A 12,318-nucleotide genomic window follows, 5' to 3' on the forward strand; every position below is an offset into this window, starting at 1 on the left:
AGCGTCCCTTATTTTAACAATCCAGGTTTATGCTCATTTCTTTGAAGAAACCTAGCAATTCCAGTTTTTCTTTGGCCCCTCGACATTTAACTGACAGTAGCCCATGGCGAGTGACCCCATCCTTCCCAGGGCAACGAGGGCTCCCGGCTGCCTGCGTGGCTTTGAGAGCGGGCAAACACCTCCCACAGCCCTGAACTCTCAGGCCGATCCGGGCCTCGAGGGCATCTCTTCCACCCCGTGACCCAGTGAGGCCCAGAGTGGAGAGACCTGCTCTGCGTTACACAGCCAGAGTCCCGGCCATCTCGGTGCTGGAAACTGGAGAGAGAGGGAGGCAGGTTCACCCCGCCCCGCCCCGGCCCAGGCCAGGCATCGATTTCTCCTCCTGCGCGCCCCCACCCCCGCACCAAGCTGCCAAAGGGTCCATTTAGCTGTGGACGTGGGCGGGGCAGGCAGCCGGCTTGGAGAGCCTGGGTAATTGCCTATAATAAAAGCTCCTAGAGCCTTTGTTCCTGGGAGCGATTGCACAGTTGGGCTTCTGCTCGGAGGCCTGTGTGCACTTGGGAGATGGGGCCTGGAGACCTCGCTCTTCCTTCCTGCTGCCACAGCAGGCCGGGCGAGGACTCGGCCCCCCGGGCGTCGAGGTGACCCCGGCCTAGCCCGCCCCTCTTCCTCCTCCGACCTCCTTGCTGCCTGGACGCTGGGGTCCGGGCCCCCTGGGCTCTCCCGAGGGGCCAGTGACCTCAGCTGCAGACGGAGCCCCTCGCGTGGGTGCACAGGGCAGCCTGAGGGCAGGACACAGGCCGCAAGCCCAAGTTACCAGGGGTCCCTCCGCCCTGCGGATGCCCTGCGTTCACGGGACTCAGGGACCCTGAAGGGTGACTCCCGGGGGCAACAGGTGGCCCCCTGCCCTCGGGTGCCGCCACCCCTGCCCCTGGCCTAACTTTGCCTAGAAGGCCCGCTGCCTGCCAGGGGAAGGGGCGCACATATGCCCACTGGGGGGGCCGGCCCAGCGTGGGGGGCAGAGCACCACAGGGGAAGAACTGACCTCCAAGGGGAGAGGCTCGAGGCCAGGGCGGCCTCCGCCGTGCGTGACCACCGTTCTCTGTCCCGCAGGGCGCAGACCGATCCGGAGCCTGGCCCCCTCCGCCAGGGCACCTGGGCTGCTGATGGCTACTCCGGCCCCCCCAGCAGGACTGAGGAGAGCCTCTCGTGCGTGGGTAAGTGCTCTGGGGGCGTGACCTCCTCCTGGTGTGCCAGCACTCTCCCCACTGCCCACAGGGGAGAAGCGGCCCCGCTTGACAACCAGGCACCGGCATGTCAGTTGCACTCGGAGCCCGTGCTGTGCTTGATTCAACACAGGGCCGCTCCACCAAACCCAGCAGCCCTGCAAGCTCGGGGCAGCACAGGAGCCAGCGGGCTCCCTGCTTACCCGACGCCCAGGGTGGGTGTCGCCGAGGCCCTGACAGAAAGTGACAAGCTGGGAGACTGATAACCGAGAGCCAGGTCCGAGCCCAGCCCAGAACAGAGGAGGTGCTGGGCACCTGGCTGGGCCCAACGGCCTGACACCCGCCCCCTCCCCCAGGACCACTTTTAACCGCCACTCCCTTGCGGGTCACTTCCCTGTGGCCTCCCGTAGTCACACCTGCCCCCAACGCGTGTCATGCCGCTAACGCACCTTGGGAAGCAGAATGTGGGCCTTGCCAAGAGGACCCCAGAACTCGACACGGTGGTCTCCCCCGAGGGCAGGGGCACGGCCGTTCCCAGGGCCCGTCCCGCCTCTGGCCACGGCAGGTGCTCAGTGGGGGGGGGTCTCTGGATGGAGGGACGGTGAGGGGTGAGTGAGTGCCTCACGGTCCGGGGGTTGGGTTCTAAAGGGGTCCGAGTCTAAACTCTTAGCGGGGCTTGGGTGTGTGTGTGTTGATTTTCTTGGAACATTAAAAAAAATCCCCGGAGGATGGCTGTGGTCACCCCAGAGGTACGTGAGACTCCGGGAACCAGCTCCATACTTTCATTCCCAGCAGGGTCGCTTGCCCCAGGACGGGAATGAACTTGCCTTTGGCAGAGCTGAGGTGGTCCACAGGATTTGTCTTACAGCTTCATCTCAGGGCCCTGCTCACAGTGGGCAAAGCTGGGGCTTAGAGCACAGCCTGACCCTGAAGTCGCCAGACGCCGGAGGTGGCCGCTCCTGCCTTCCCTGCACGGCAGGTGGTCGGGGGTCCCTGTTGAGCCCTCTGCCGGCCTGGCCCCCGGCAGTGCTGGGAGCGGCAGCAGCCCCTCTTCCACGGCAAGCCCTGCCGAGGGGCTTCGTGGGGCAGAGACGGGCGTCTAGAAAGCCAGCCATGCGCTTCCACAGCGGCACAGGCACAGGGGAAGCAGGGCACCGCAGGGGCAGAAGGAGACCTCAGTTCGCTGGCACCAAAAGCCCATGAATATCGGGATGCGGTAACCAGGAAACTATGCAAGCTCTATTTTTGCATCTGCAGTGTTGCGAGTGTAATGGCTTCCTTATGTGTGTGCTACATCATTAGGGCCTCACGGCCTCTGGCTACCCAGGCGCCCGCTCACCGTCGCCATGCCACGTGCGCAGAGAGGAATTTCACACTAACGTCCATGCACGCTGGCCCCGGGAGCACCGGGTTGCTCGGCTGGCAGGACCCCCCTCGCCAGCTAGATGGGAAGTGTCTGGTGGATGGCAGGGGGGGTTCTCTGTTGGGGGTGGTGGTGCAGGGCAGCCTTGGGAGGGGGGCTTCACGGCGAGAAGAGAGCCCCCCGCCTCCCCCAAGCCTCCCGGGATGTGGGCAAGGCCCCCGCGCCACCTGTGCTCCGGCTGTAGCTGTGGTCACGGTGTCCGTCTTGGCCAAGGATACCCCCCCGAGCTCTTTGACAGGTGGAACGGGGAGAGATTTGGGGTCTGCCTGTGCTTCGTGGGGGAGGGGCTCTGTTCTCTGAGCCCGAGGAAACAGAGGAGATGAGAGGAAGGGGGTCGGAAAGGAGGGCCTCACTCACTTGTTACTTCTCTCATTCAATCAAGAAACCACCAGGGAGCCAGCTTTGTGTAGCAGGAAGAGAATTTCCCATGATGACTTGCCACCAAGCAGGGTGCTGGGCGTGGCCTTCGTTTGTCCCAGTGTCCGTCCACCATCCACCGGCAGCTGCCCTGTCCTCCTCTGCCCCGGGCAGTGTAGGGGCAACTGTGCTGGTGCCCTGACCCTCCCCGTGCCCACCCAGCTATGCCAGGGAGAGCCTGGCACTGGTCCCCTGATGACGCGCCCCTTGGTTGCCGTCAGCACAAACAGTGCCTGGGCCGCCGTTGGATCTTAATTTGGAGAGTCGGGAAGCCAGGGCCCATGTCGCTGGCGCCCACGTGTGAGGCCGTGTGCGAGGGACCGGAAGGGTCGCCCCAAGGTCGACACAGGCGTCTTAATCGCTTCCACTTCGTGGCGTGTGTGAGCGCTGAGTGGGCAGGGAACGAAGGGGCCTTTTCTCGTCCTCACACCACGTGTCACTGGGGAACGAGCCCCCCTCGTCCGGCCCCCGCCTGGCTTCTCACACGAGGCCAAGGGGCCCGGGAGCTGGCCTCGTGCTGGGCCTGTTCGCATTTCTCCGTATCCCTCTCTGTCATTGAGGTGACTCGATCTTTAAGCCACAAGCAAGTTTTCCACGTCGTGTGGGTCTGGGAGAGAAGACTCCAGATCTGGTGTGTCTTCCCAGGGCGGGAGCGAGGCTGGAACTTCCCTTGGGGAGGGTTTGCTCGGGGCCCCCAGGTGGCCGCATGCCTACCAGGCTCTCTCGGGACTGCAGAGGACTTGGGCTCGAAGGCCCTGGGGGTCAAAGCTGTAACGGACTATAGCTTCACCCAAACCCGGTCTCAGTTTCACTGGGGAGAGAGAGGCCCGGGGAGGGAGGAAGGCCTGCTCAGGGCAGCGTGCGTGGTTCGCGACAGCTGAGCTGAAACTGGGACCACTGCCTCGGACTCCCCAGATGCAGGGAGGACCAAATGCCGATGAGCTATTATTGAGCACTTACTGTGTGCAAGGCCCGGCACCAGGCTCAAAGTCCTCTGTAAGCACGTTACACACGCTCTGAGGCGGAACCATTGCTCTGCTGTAGATGAGTGAGCTCGGCTCAGAGAGGTTACGCAAACAGCTTGTCTGAGGGATGCGCAGCGCTAGGGTCGGAGTCCAGGTCACCCTCTTCCGGGGTCACCCCTGCCTTCTCGTCCGCTGCCGGTTGCATGGTTCAAGCTCAGCTGGGTCTCCCTCACTACTGCCAGGCGGCGGGAAGGGGACGGGCCGGTGAGCCAGTCCCCGCTAGCCACTCCCCGCCACCCCCTCCCCGGACCTGAGCCAAGCTCGAGATGCCGCTGCCTCCCAAGCCTGTGTCCTTCATGCTGCGTTCACACCACCCCCACCCGCGCCCCCAGACCCCACTTTACGTTTCCACCCTCTGGGGAGTTTCGGGCTGAGCCGGGCCTGTGTCCCAGCCATCCGTGGAGAGAGGATGCACAGACAACTGACTAGAAAACACAGCGCAAGCTCTGGGCAGGCGCTATGAGCTGTGTTGTCAGGGCTCAGGCGGGTCAGGGCCACTGTAGGGCTGGAGGGGCATAGAGCTCAGGGATAAACAGAGTAGGCGTCTGCGATGGAGCAGCCTTCCAGGACCTGGGACAGGAGGTAATCGTAACACTGAATGGCAGTGCCGACTCTACTGGGCTTCCTCTGAGCCAGGCGCTGCCCTACGCGCCTCGAGTCCTCCCAACACCTGGGCAAGGTGGGGACCCACACCTTTGCTGGCATCGCGGCCTTGCTGCTTGCTGGCTGCGCGGGCTTGGCCTCTTCCTAGTCTCTCTGTGCCTGTGTCATGACACCCACACCTTCTTCCAAGGGTTTTGTGGGGATAACACACACCCGTGCGAGCCAAGCACCGAGAAGCTTTGCCCGGCACACGGGAGCCGCTCAGCGCATGCTGGGCGTGACCTGCCGCTGCCCTGGGGTGGGGAGAGGGCCATTCCTAATGTGCCCACCTTACAGGTGACGGAAGGGTAGGTGACATCCCAAGGTGGCCCAGCCAGGATTGGAGCCCAGCCTTCCGAGGTCACGCTCTGGGCCATCCCTGCCGTGACCTCCCTGGGGGCAGGGGACACGTCCCAGGTCCTGGGCACCGAGGGAGGCCGGGGAGGCTGTGAGATGACCAGTGAGACAGGCCTGGCTCGGGGAGGGCCGCAGAGGGAGAGGCCAGGTAGTGAGGTCATCCAGGGTGGCCGGGGTGTGGTACCTAAAAACTGGAGGCATCTGGATTCTGTTTCTTTGGAGGAGGGGAGGGGGAGCGGGGAGCCTGGGGGACTTCTCACGTCAGCATTTGGCTGGGAATGGGGCTCACCTCCAGGCAGTGGATTCGGCCCATTTTAGTAGAGGGTCAAAATTAGCAGAGGCTGGGCAGCCCAGGCCCCCCGGGACTACCACCCACGAGCGCTCGAAAAGCAATGCACAGGGCTGGCAGGGCCTAGCTTCCCTGCTTCCTGTTCCGCCCAAGAACACAGGGCCCCTGTGTTGCCCAACTCCAGAGCACTATACCCATTCACCAGTTTTTTATCCAGCACCGACTACATGTCAGGCACTCCTCTAGGCACATGGGTACATCCAGGGACAAAGCAGGCACAGACTTTGCCCAGTAGAACTTCTGTGGCTGTCGAGCTGTGCAGTGTTCGGCCTGTGCAACTGTACATGAGCTGCACAGAGGCCCCGTGGTGGAGAAGCCCCAGCTCTGCAGTGTGCGTGCATCCCAGTGAGCGAGGACAGAGCTCTGGCTTCGGGACGCCCCCTGAGAATGTGAGCAGCGGCCACCTTCAGTGCTGGGAAAGCCGAGGTCTTCGACGCTGGGAAGGATGGTGGGAGGGAAGGTGATAAACATCCCCTGTGGTTTTCCTGGAGCTTCTCCCCTGTGTTCCATGCCTGTCTGTCCTGGACTCAGCTCCTCCCTGCAGGGCTTTGAGATTCAACTCTCCGGCCTCAGATGAACTGCTTGCATTCTTCCTAGGAGATCCTACCCCCGTTCATTCCTCCGTGTGCCTGTGGGCCGTGGGCAGGTCCCGAGGATAAGGACGCTTACTGGGAGGAGGTGGGCCTGGTCACTGGGAATCTCTCCAAATCAGACCACCCCATACAACTTCGGAGCAGTTATCCGGGGAGCCGGGGTCGCGGGTCAGCTAGAAATCTCAGCCGTGGGAGGAGCTGTTTGCTAGGCTCCCACCACTGTCCCTCTGTGACCGGTGGAAAGACCTCACCTCCAGGGTTGCCCTTAAAGACTTGGTTTCACAAGGCTTTGCCCCCTCCCTGCGGGCAAAGGTGGGTTCGTCCTTTCCTAACTTCTGGGGAGGCCCAGGCAGGTGGAGAGCACCCTCCAAGCCAGTGACACGCAAGGCTTCAGTCCCGCCCTGGGTACCACTGAATGGGCAGAAATGGGCGCATAGCATCCCTGCCCACAGCTCCCCCACCTCTGTGATTACAGGATTAGGGTCCCCGCTGAGAGACCCCCCCCACACACACACACAACAAGATGCCCAGCAGCCCGCCCAGAAGGAGCTCTGGGAGACACAGTGGAGAGTGAGGGGACACGGACGCAGTGACCAGGACGATTAAGCTGAGAATCACCCCTGGTCATAATATTCATCCACACGAGCCCTCTAAGAGGCAGCCCGAATCAAAACCCTGCCTTCCTGTGTATGTCTCCTGGGTTAGGGGTCAGGAGCTTCAGAGGCAGCTGAGGATAATTAAAGGGTCCGGGCAGAGGGAGGGTGGGTGGGCGTGGGGTCGCCCAAGCCCTGGGTGGGGGGGAGGGCAGAGAAGCACCTAGCCGTCCCTTCTCTCAAAGGGCGGGAGGGAAGCCAGCAGGTTCTGGGGGGAGAATGGCTGAGGTCAGAGAGGGAAGGGACTTGCGGCAGGAGGGAGGCTCAGGCCCAGGGGCAGTGGAGCCTGGCAGCCCAGGTTCACAGTCCAGGGCAGGAGCTGGACCCCGTGAGCCCCTGCATCCTTCCCGCCTGGGAGGCTGGGCCTCGGCGGAGCTTGCGGGCGTGTGCAGCGGGGAGCAGAGGAGGGAAGCGTCTGGGGATGAGGTCGGGCTATAGGGAGGTGGAATCCTCTGCCCGCACCAGTGGGTATTCTGGGCATCCGCAGGGCGGTTTGTAAGTGCCAAGTGGTCACCAGTGAATAGTCCATTAACGTTCTTTGAGACAGGAGCCATGGCATTCTTCTGTTACGTTTAATGCCTTGTTTCAAAACCTAACAAAACTCTAATAGAGGTGCCATCTGAGCAGACACCGGATGGGAGTGTATCTCCAGGTAGGAAGAGGCCAGGTTCGTTAACTCAGCCGGCCCAGCCCTCCCTGGCCCAGGTGGGCAGAGCTTTCTCCTTTCTCTTAGAGCTGTCCTTAATTTTTTGGCATCAAGGACCTCTTTCAGAAGCTGGTGGACACTCAATCCGCCTCCCAGACAAATGGACGTATTCACAACACAAAACTTGCATTTGCTGGTTGGTCTTATGGGCCTTCTGTATCTGGGCTGGGAACCCAGACTAAGAAATTCTCTGCAGCAGTGATATCATCACAGCGCTGGCCAGACAACCTGGGTTTGGGCCTTGTGTTTTTCCTCATCTGGCTTTTGGGTTTCTTGGCCCACAGCAAGGTAATAGGATTGATTACAAACGGACCAGTCTGCCCTAAAGCAGAAAACTGAGTAAGATTATCTTTGAGCTTCCTCTGACCTTAGAACAGCCAATCCTGCACGGACGGGTCAAAGTGGACTGTAGGTTCGCCTGCATCAGAGGACACATACCCGTACAGGCAGTTCATGGGTCTCCATCCCACATGACACAGGGCACAGCCAGCACACGCTGCCCTCCCCCTGCCCTGGCTAGAGTTCCTGCCCGCCACCCCCGACCTCTCAGGCCTGCGGTTGCCATGACAACCGATGGCTGATCCTGGTCTCAGGATGGTGTACCTGGGCCTTGCAGAGCTCCTCTGAGGCCCAGCAGGTGTGTGGGCACGGTTGCCATGGCGACATAGAAGCCAAGCCCGTGTGGGAAACATCAGACTTCTTACCCTGGTCTCTGCATTAGCCGGGAGCAGGTCTCAGGAGGACTCAGACCGAGTCCTCCGGGTCAGGTGCTTCCTCCTGCCTCTCCCTGCTGGAAGCCCACCTCCACCCCGACCTGACTTCCTGACCAGCTGAAGGGCAGAGAGTGTGGGCATTCTCTTAAGGCCACATAGCGAGTCCTGAAGAGAACCCGAGACCCCCAAGACTCGGGAATAAGGAAGTCCCCAAGGGGTCCTGGATGTGTTGGGGCTGCCAGGTCCCCTGCAAGTGACAAGGGTCTCAGGACAGAGGTCCCGAGGCTGAGCCACGAAGGGCCCATGGTGCTGTGGACAAGGGGCCATAAGAGGAATCCTCCACCCTGTCCCCCAGCCCCAGTATTCTGCGGGCCAGTCCGAGTGTGACTGCAGTCCTGGACCCAGGCAGACCCCAGGTGCGGTGGGCATCCGGGCTCCTGGCTGGATAGGTCGTCCTTCCCAATCCCCACACCCCCTCCAGGACCCAGGCCCCCTTTTGGGATCACGTGCAATTATTGAGCAAGTCCTGAGAAACAGCAGGAACTTGTGGGAAGTTGTGAGATCCGCAGATGTGTGTTCAAATCCTGATCCCACCAGCAGCCTGCTGGGTGACCTTGGGCAAGCACACTTCTCTGTATAATGAGGATAATGAGAGTCCCCGCTTCAGAGGGTTTGACGGAACAGTGCAAGTGACAGGTCTAAGAGGGTCTGCTAAGTGCTTAGTGGCGGTAAAGACCCCCTTCCCCGCGGCTCCACAAGCATCAGTGAACCCTTCTTTTTTTTTTTTTTTTTTTTTGCGGTACGCGGACCTCTCACTGCTGTAGCCTCTCCCGTTGCGGAGCACAGGCTCCGGATGCGCAGGCTCAGCGGCCATGGCTCACGGGCCCAGCCGCTCCGCGGCATGTGGGATCTTCCCGGACCGGGGCACGAACCCGCGTCCCCTGCATCGGCAGGCGGACTCTCAACCACTGCGCCACCAGGGAAGCCCGGTGAGCCCTTCTTAACAGCTCCATGTAGGGAGACGTCGTCGTCAGCCCAGGCTGCTTTAACAAAAGTACCGAAGACCAGGCGGCTTAAACAATAGAAATGTATTCCTCACGGTTCTGGAGGCTGGGAAGTCCAAGGTCAAGGTGTCAGCCATTTCAGTTCCTGGTGAGAGCTCTCTTCTTGTCTTGCAGACAACCGTCTTCTCGCTGTGTCCTCACCTGGCTCAGAGGAAGCAAGCACCCTGGTGCCTCTTCTTATAAGGGCACTAATCCCATTGCCAGTTCTCTGCCCTTGTGACCTAATTACCTCCCAAATGCCCTATCTCCAAATACCACCACACTGGGGATTAGAGTTTCAGTTTATGAATTTGGGGGGGATACCAACATGCAGTCTATAATGGGGGGCTTACAATTTAGCTAGAGGGGGAGGATCTCTCCCTAGGATACAACTGGGCAGAATTTGACTACGTGGCACCCTGACTATAATCGGTAGAGAGGAAAGTTCAAGGTAAGCGTGGGATGTAGTCAGAGAAGGCTTCCTAGAGAAGGCGGCCCCAAGGCTGGGCCTTGAAGGGTGAACTGGACTTGAATTCATATAAGAGAAGGCATCGGGGAGAAGGGCAGACACAGCCAAGGCGCAGGCGTGGGGTTCGGCCTGGACCAGAGGGTGGGTAGGAGAGCATCAGAGAGCAAGGCTCCCGGGGGCGGGGGATGGAGGCCGAGTGCTGTGTGTGGGTCAGCACTGGCCTCTGTGGCGGCTGATACCAGAAGGTGGGGGGCAGTCCTCCCCTGGGGAGCCACCCAGCTCACCTCCGCCCGCCATCACGGAGTTCTGGCTTGAAATGGAGAAGGAGGGCGTCAGCGCTCAGGGGGCCTGGGCGGGGTGCTTAGAACAGCAGGAACCCAGTGTCTTGCTGTGCACGCCCGGCTCCCCTGCCGAGGAACGGAGGTCCCGTGTTCTAGCCTGGGGGTCAGGGTGCTTGGGGGCTTTAGGGAGCCACAGCCCAGCCCTAAATCGGACCTCACCTCCCGGGTCTGAGGCCCTCTGGCCACATCCCCACTCCCTGTGGGGCTGCACACCCAGAGCACCCAGCCTCTGAGCAGAGGACCTACACCCTCCCAGCCTGGGAGAGCCCTGCCCTCCAGCTGGGGACACTGGGCTAAAGGCTCAGGCCCTGTGTCCTCCCTGGGCTTGTGTCGGCCCCCCTACTTCACAGGATGAGCAGGCTCACCCCCGTCCTGTGGGCATGGAGGCTCAGGGCAGATGCGTCCAGGCTGCTGTGAGCTCCCAGGAACGTGGGCTGGAGTTAGATTTCCGCAGCACCCTCAGCCTCCTGGAAGTGCTCCCTGAGACGCTGGGCCAGAGGCAGACTGGGGCCCACGGGCCCTGGCTCCACTTCCAGCCTTGGGTTGGCTGGGCCTCATTTTCCCCAGCACAGGCGGACAGCAAATCTCTTCTGGGCCCACACTCCTGACCTTGGAGCCCATGGGAAAACCCCCCAACCCTGAAGCTTAGGGAGCCTCCTGGGACCAGAGAGGCGGAGCCAGGGCCCTGCAGAGTCCACAGAAACGTCTCAGCTACCAAGGCCCTGGAAAGCAAAGGCTGGGAGGAGGCAAGAGGATCAATCTGGGAGGGCTTCCTGGATGAGGTGCGAGCCAGCTGGTACATCCATGCTGGACCACTGTGTCCACCGGCTCTTCTTCTCCTCCAGGTGGCCCGGGAGGGTGGGGGTCACGTTCCTGGTGGGACTGCTAGGTGCGCGAGGGAACGTGAGGACTTCTTGCCCACTCCCGCCCTGTTGCCCAGAGGTGTGCAGGGCAGAGACGGGGGAGGAGAGGGTCTCAGCTGTGCCCCGTCCCAAGGTCACAAGAGCTGGAGCTTCCTCAAAGGGTCAGAGGGAGGGTCTGCCGGCCTCCCCGCAGCCCAGGGCTGTAGGGAAGGGAGGGAAGATGTGGCTGGGACGCTGTCCCCGGGCCTGGTTGCCATTCTGCACCAGCTGCGCTGTCTCTCACCACGGGTACCGAGAGGTCACTGCTGTTTACAGTCCTCACACATCTGCTCTGAGTCACGCATTCATTCATTCCATCAATCGTCATTCATCAAATATTTCTGAGAGCCCACTGTGTGCAAAGAGCCGTGATGGGTTCTGGGAAAAGTTCATCGTCAGTAAAGCCAACCAAGGGTGGATCCTTGGGAATCACAGATGAGTGGATAAAGGATGTTGGCTGGATGCCAGGAAATTATTGCATTGGCTGCAGTAAGCGTGTGGGTGAGTCTGGAGAGGCATCGCACAGGAGGGCCCTTTGGACTTGAGAAGGGCCAGGAGAAGCAGAGGGTCTAATCCTCTTTCCACGCCAGCTCCTCCTAAAGTCTTTGCGACCTTGACTGACAGCAACCCCAGGCCTAGAACTGTCCAGGCCCCAATCCTTGGGGTGGTCTTGACCCCTCTCTTTCCCAAAGACCCACCTCTGGTCCATCAGCAAACCCTAACGGCTTCAAAAGATGCCCAGCGTTGACCATTCCTCACCACCGCCAAAGTCACCACCAGTTCCAAGCCACCATCATCCCTCACCTTGATTTTTGCAGTCTGCCCAGGAGACCCGTCCAGTAGCCAAGGGACCCTTCCAAGGGGGAGCCAGGCTGTGCCAGTCCTCTGCTCCAAGCCTGCCGGGGGGCTCCCATCTCACTGAGTGAAAGGCCAAGTGATGACCTCTGAGGCCTCCGCACACTGGCCTCCATCACATCCTGACCTCACTGCCTGCCGCTGGCCCCGTCTTTTCTCTCTAGCAGATGTGCCTCTGATCTTCCGATTCTCCGAACACACCAGGCACACCCTGCCTCAGGGCTTTGCCTGGGCTGTTCCCTCTGCCTGGAAACCTCTTCCCCAGATATCCATAGAGATTGTCCCCTCTCTTCTTCAGATTTTTACTCAAATGAACCTTCTCAGTAAAGACTTCCTTGGTCACTGAATCAGATAGTCACCCCCTGCCCACAGCGGTTTCACATCCCCTTCCTGCTTTGTTCCTTCTCAGCACTTCTCAGCAGCTGACATTTCTGTCTACTGCCTGTCCCTCCCAGTGGAGTGGACGTCCCACGAGGACAAGAGTTTTTGTCTGCCCCGTCCTCTGCTGCACCCGCAGCACCTGTCAGAGCTGGCGTGTGGAGGCGCTGAGCAGATGTAAGCGCTGGGAGGCCGGCCGTACAGCTGCAGACGAGACGCCACTCGG

At 60.9% G+C, this 12,318-nt stretch overlaps 1 protein-coding gene across 5 annotated transcripts in view; it reads left to right on the plus strand.

Moving 5' to 3' along the window:
• Positions 1 to 12,318, plus strand: part of NAV1 (neuron navigator 1) — a 207,807-nt gene that overhangs the window by 64,804 nt on the left and 130,685 nt on the right. For all 5 annotated transcript variants that reach the window (XM_032628923.1, XM_032628937.1, XM_032628945.1 and 2 more), the window contains one exon: positions 1,114 to 1,217. In XM_032628923.1, the coding sequence (XP_032484814.1) occupies positions 1,114 to 1,217 (104 nt within the window). The remainder of the gene's footprint in view (positions 1 to 1,113; positions 1,218 to 12,318) is intronic.

The sequence above is a fragment of the Phocoena sinus genome, chromosome 1 (assembly GCF_008692025.1).
Source record: "Phocoena sinus isolate mPhoSin1 chromosome 1, mPhoSin1.pri, whole genome shotgun sequence".
Classification (NCBI taxonomy): domain Eukaryota; kingdom Metazoa; phylum Chordata; class Mammalia; order Artiodactyla; family Phocoenidae; genus Phocoena; species Phocoena sinus.